Here is a 6,251-nt window from a genome sequence, read left to right on the forward strand (position 1 = left end):
ACGGAATGACAGTTTATCAAAGCAGTAACATTTAAACAGTTGATATCAAACAAACAATTAATAGAGTGTAAGCAGTTCATAGCATGTGAAAATAGTTTAAGCAAATAAAGTAACTAAGTTAGCACACAAAGCCTAATTAAATCTAAGTCCGTTATGGTTAGAACCTAGGTAGAGTCCCCAGCAGAGTCGCCAAGCTGTCATACCCCATTTTAACCGGAGTCAAAATTAGAGTACAACATATTGGTGATTCCTATTTTTTGTTTATGTTAAGGAGTCGCCACCTAATTATTTATGGTGAATTAGGACACCTAAATTTATTAAAGTTATTGTAAAGTTAGCTCTGTTTTAAAAGTCTGCGAAACTTAAGATTCTAGGTAAGGGTTCAATTAGTCTAAAGGGAAGGTATTAGGCATCCTTTAAGACCCATTAACAATGGTTGACCGACCGGACTTAGGTGAATTAATAAGGCTAAGATCTTGCGGAAACGTCCAACTAATTTAAAGTAGTGATTTAAAATAACATAAATTTAGTCATTGAAAAATAGCAGTAGTAGACTGGAATTAAATAGTGAACTAAAGGAGATCAAATTTTGCATGGTCGGCCAAAGAAAGTCATTTATAAAGTTCACATTCCAAGGTGGATTAAAGGTGTCTATTAAGGACTCACGTTTTGAAAGCTCATTTTTTTTCTTCTTTGAAAATGTTGCTGACGCCATTTTATTTTTTATGAAAAATGTGGAGTTTTGACATGGAAAAGGTTGAGAAATGCCAAAAAGAATCCAAATGACTTCACCTAATATACCTGACATAACATCCTCCAAATTAAAAACTTTGTCTAATTGCCCCCTTTCTATATGACAACAGGTACTCTTCACTACTGCCTAAAAACTATAGAATATTCCAGCTAGTATCTTACGCTAATTCCGAGTTTTAAGAAGTAGTAAATATATAATAAAAAATAAATGTTAGCCACACCAACAGATAATCAAAGATAGTATTGTAGATAATGAAAGCCATTTTCGACTTCCACGTGCGATATGAATGCTCTGCAAGATGCCGCTTAGGCCATGCAAGAGAGAGTTGATGGTGGATATCGTACTAACTCCGTGTGAAAGCGGCGTCGTTGAGTCTCAAAGTGAGACCCTTCGGCTCCGGTATTCATGCAAAATAAAAGAAAAAATAGGATTAGAATAATGATAAGACTCATAACGAATATTAAAATCAGAGAAGGAAATTCACAACTTGCAAGCAAATATTTCGTAAGTGTCATGATGCCTATAACTATCCAAATTTAACTCCTGGTACAGCGAGGTTTGAACTGATCCTTCGCATTGGACCAGTGCTTTAGCGTGAATAACCAAAGAGAAAGGGAAGGCCCTAGTTTGAACTAAACGATTAGTTAACCAACTCAAATTATTAACTATAAACTAAACCCAACTCCCAATAACATAAGCGAGGTGAAACTGAGTGTAAGCGAACATGAAATCTAGGCAGGAATCATCGCAGTCCAAGAAAATTCATGCTATTTAACCATAGACAAAGTTAACACCTTTTTCATATCTCAAATGATACACATATAGGTTAAAATAGTTAAGTCCTCTTTGTTAAAGTTTGAAAGCACAAGGAAAGAACAGGGCAGATTTTGGCATCGCGCTATATTCTACTTCTTCTATCTAGTTTTTAACTAATTGAGTGAGAGAGGAGAGTTACAGCCTCATAGTCTGAAATAATGGATTTCTACAAAAACTAGAGCTGGACAGTACCAAATCAACTACATACTCCAAAGCCGATTCACAACAACGACAAGACTTTCTATAGATTTTTTAGTTTTACAGAAAAAAGAAACTATTCAGGACCTAATCCTGCACAACCAAACAGTTTAAAACAAGTCTAAAAAATTCATTCATAACTTAGTTGTTAAAGATAGAACCAAATCAGCTCCTTTTGTTTGAAAGAAAACGAGATCTCTTCACTGTAGGCTTTGCCCAAGACCAACCCATCATATCTTAAAATATTTGCGCAGGACCAGATAGCTTATCACAGAATTTTAAACTATAAGGCTAGATAAGGAGAACTTTCAGTGTTTTTACTTTCATTCAGAGGCATACAATACCAGTTTTTTCTTTAACTCATTACCATACTGCTTGAGAAACATTTTTTGAAATAAATTGATAATGCTTCATACACAAGTTCATGAAATCTGTTTATATGACCTGTCACCTTTACACCTAAACTAGACTCGAGATTAAATTAGGCTATTCGTCAGCTATAGCAGCTACGCGAAATACGAAATGCAAACATACTTTTGAATCACAAATGGCAACAGCAAGATACTAAACATGATTTTTCTATACTAACATAATTTAACAGAATGATAAGTCGAAATAGCATCGGATTTCACCTGTTTGTGGTGCAGTGAACTGAGTATCGACGGCCTTGAATCTACTCGAACACGACGAGCTCGAACTCGAAAAGAGTTTTTCGAATCGAAAACTTCGGTATCAGCCGAAACAATATATTCTTATTGAAAGAAAAAGAAATTCCAAAAAATTCCCCTAATCAGTGTTCTCCTCCCTAAACACTCCATATCCCCTCTTCTAAAACAATGTTCAGTCCCCAATCAGTGTTTAATCCCCAAATCGTGTTGAATCCCCCGATTTTTTTTACATACTCGACTTCGAAATCGTAAAAGAGCAAACAAAAATATGGGTTTCAATTTTTTTTCGCCCCCCCCCCCCCCCCCCCCCTCAGATACTGAATAATCTTTTTTTTAAAAAAAAAAAAAAATGATCCCCTCTGTTCTAAGACCAAATCCCCCTTTCTAAAACAATCCTCCCTCACCTCCAAAACTGAATCCCCCCTCAAATGTCTAAAGAAGGCCCTATTTGTAGGGTTCCGATTCGGGTTTAAGAAAAAGAGGAGCGTATGAGAGAAGACGAAGGCGTGGGGGACAGACATGGTGGAAGTGGCAGGGAGCAGGTGTGGTGGAGAGGAACGTGAGGGGGGGGGGGGGGGGGGCGGCCAGAGAGGGAAAAGAGAAAAGAAGGGATTAGGGTTAGTTTTTTTTTTTTTTTTAGGATAGAAGATGAAAATGTGGGGGTTGGGCCGGGTCAGGTATAGAAATAGTGGGCTGGTCCGAAATTAACATGGGGTGAGTTGAATTTTAAGTGTGGGCTGAATTGTTTTTGGATAGGGGAATAATGTGGGCTGGTCCGTTTGTTGATCCGAAAATGAGTTCTTCTTTCTTTGTTTCAATTATTTGTGGGCTTCTAATTTGACAACTAGTACAATATTTATTATGTGAAGATAAATAGTAATTAGTATATAGAAAGTAAGGATTTAACAAAGTAAAATTAATTTAACGAGTAGAAATGCTAAAATGAAACGATGACGAACCATTTAAAATTTGTGATAAAGTAAAATAGCGAAAAATGAAAGTAGAGATATTAATAGTAGTAGCAATAAAAAATAATAGTGAAAATAAAGTATTTAGTTCGTCAATAAATTTAAAAGCCCGTAGAAATAAAAAATAGGAATAAAGGAGGGACAAAATTGGGTGTCAACAGGACTCAGATTAGGATAGAAGGTTAGTGGGTTGTCCCACATATCCCTTCGTACTAGTAATCGCAGTTTTGATCTACAGTTTATTGTCCTTTGATCCTTGCTACTATATGTTGTTTCTTGTAACTTGAATATCTTATTTATCTGTGGTAGCCACTGCTTCTTTTTTCTCAGACTGCTTTATCAGGGTTTTCTTTTGCTTTCGTTAGTTGCATTTTCATATTGCTTTGAGTTATGTGTGCCTATCTGACCTTTTCTCTTCATGTTTTTTCTTGAGCCGAGGGTCTTTCGGAAATAGCCTCCCTATCTCGAAAGATAGAGGTAAGGTCTGGGTGCACTTTACCCTTCCCAGACCCCACATTGTGGGATTTCACTGGGTATGTTGTTGTTGTTGTTGTTTCAAGCCTCGTTCAATATTGCTTCCTCTTGAGCCGAGAGTCTTTCGGAAACAACCTCCCTATCTCTCAAGATAGGGGTAAGGTCTGCGTACACTCTATCCTCCCTAGACCTCACTTGTGAAATTACATTAAAGTTGGATGACAAGGGCGAATATATCACAAAAAGTAGAATGAGAACAAATATAGCTTATTTGCGAGAGAAGAAGGACAACTCTGACCCTTTTCCATTTCTTTTTTTTAAAAAAAAATAGTTATTTTCCTTATGGTATGAAGGTAAAAATGTTAAGTTGGACTCTTTTTTACCCCATCAGATCTTCTGTTTTTTTTCTTGAGTTTACCCATAAGATGATGAATCACCGAAATGGAGAAAATGACAAAAATGATCACTTATATTTGAGAGTAGGTTCAAAATAGTCACTTAAGTATGCACTAAACAGTCATGGTCCTCTAAGTTTGTCAAAAGCTTAACAGTTTTAGTCTTAATAAAATATTTATCAAACTCTGTCTTATAGATCTGATGGAAATTATGAAAAAAGAAGGAGAAATGAGCAGAAACTCACATTTATAGGTACATTTTTTGTAGTTTAACTATTTTTAATTTATTTCTAGAGTATGGTGTAACCTTTTTTTGGTGTAATCTCTGCTTATTTTTCTTATATCTTCTTAGTGTCTAGTACATTGTGTTGCATATTTTAGGATTAATGAGACTTCTTGGTGTTTATGGTTACTTTTTCCCCCCATTGTTTCCGTCAAATCTAACGAATATAAATTGTTAAATGTTTGTTAGGGACAGGGGCGTACGTAGCATTCAAGGTGGGAGTTCAATTGAACTCATAACTTTTAAAATATAATGGGTTCAACTAAGAATTATAAAGATTGAACCCATAAAGTTTAATCCTTGAATGCGCCTCTGGTTCGGGGCTAAAAATATAAATTGTTCAAATGGCCTATTTGTAATATAAAATTAATTAAAATTATAAACTGCACCTGTAGATTAGTCAATGTGCGTGCAAGTTGTCCCGGATCCCAGAATCTTATAGAAAAATCTTGAATATCATGGAATTTCCTATGCTTAATTTCAAATTGCCTTTTGATTATTTCATTTCAATTAATTTGTGCTATTATTCAATATCGCTGAAGTACAATAATTAATATTAGAGAGTTACTAAATGGCCACAGTAATTTGACCCAAATTTGGCCACACTTATATAAAAATCACCATAACTTCTATTGTACAATTTTAAATTAGGATAAACTTTGAGAAGAAAAGATAGAAATGACATTAAGTAAGCATAAATTATTAAATTTGACCTAAATAATCATATGAATTTACCCCATTTGAGATAAACTTTGAGAAGAAAAGATAGAAATGACATTAAGTAAGCATAAATTATTAAATTTGTTCTAGATAATCATATAAATTTACCTATTTGGGTCATTGTGGCCAAAATAGTGTGGCCAAAAGACCTTTTCGTAAATATTTTATGCAATTAAGGAGGTAAGCTTATATGAGAATTAATTGTTCATTTTTACTCCGTTTAAATGTAGTTCATTAATCCTTGTTTTTTAATTTTCTAGAGGATGTACTACCATTTATGAACTACAAATAAATACAACAGACATTGCTACTTAATGTCCCATAGATGCAAGTAAATATTTCACAGATTCTTAGAACTTAAAAGACAATTGATTACAACTATTAAAATGTACATTAAAGTCCTCATATTAAAGACATTTAAGGAAATTAAAAGATCACCGTACATTAATATTACATCCTACAATATAAATGTGACATCCTCCCTCCAAATCTTCATCATGTTCCAAATCCTCTCAACACGCCAAACACAAACTAATCATAACCATATCATATATTCAGTAAGAAAAAATGGCTTCTTCTATCTATGCATATGCACTTATTTTCTTGTGCATATCCATCGAAGTTTCTCCGAGTGTCTCACAATTACATGGAGGTGACGATCTTTTGCCAGGTTTAGACCGTCAAGTCAGTAATAGTCTTGTTTTGGATACCACAAAATGTATAGCATCGGTGTTAGATGTTCCTGGATGTGTTGAGGAAATTATAACATCTCTCTTAAGTATTCAACTGCGATTGATTGGTCCTCAATGCTGCAAAGCTGCATTAGAATTTGAGGATAGTTGTTTGCCTAATATCTTCCCTTTGAGTTCTCTTTTCCCTTTTACACTTAGGAGTCTCTGCCCCATTCAGGGTTCATTACCACCAACACCCCCTCAACTTCTAGTTCCAACAGTAGCACGCAAAGTTAAGAACTAA

At 34.8% G+C, this 6,251-nt stretch overlaps 1 protein-coding gene across 1 annotated transcript; it reads left to right on the plus strand.

The window, feature by feature from the left end:
- Window positions 1-5,843: 5,843 nt before the first annotated feature.
- On the plus strand, window positions 5,844-6,251 carry LOC132639904 (uncharacterized). Its single transcript, XM_060356291.1, has one exon. It carries the CDS (start codon window positions 5,844-5,846, stop codon window positions 6,249-6,251), a length of 408 nt encoding a protein of 135 aa, XP_060212274.1.

The sequence above is a fragment of the Lycium barbarum genome, chromosome 5, assembly GCF_019175385.1.
Source record: "Lycium barbarum isolate Lr01 chromosome 5, ASM1917538v2, whole genome shotgun sequence".
NCBI lineage: Eukaryota > Viridiplantae > Streptophyta > Magnoliopsida > Solanales > Solanaceae > Lycium > Lycium barbarum.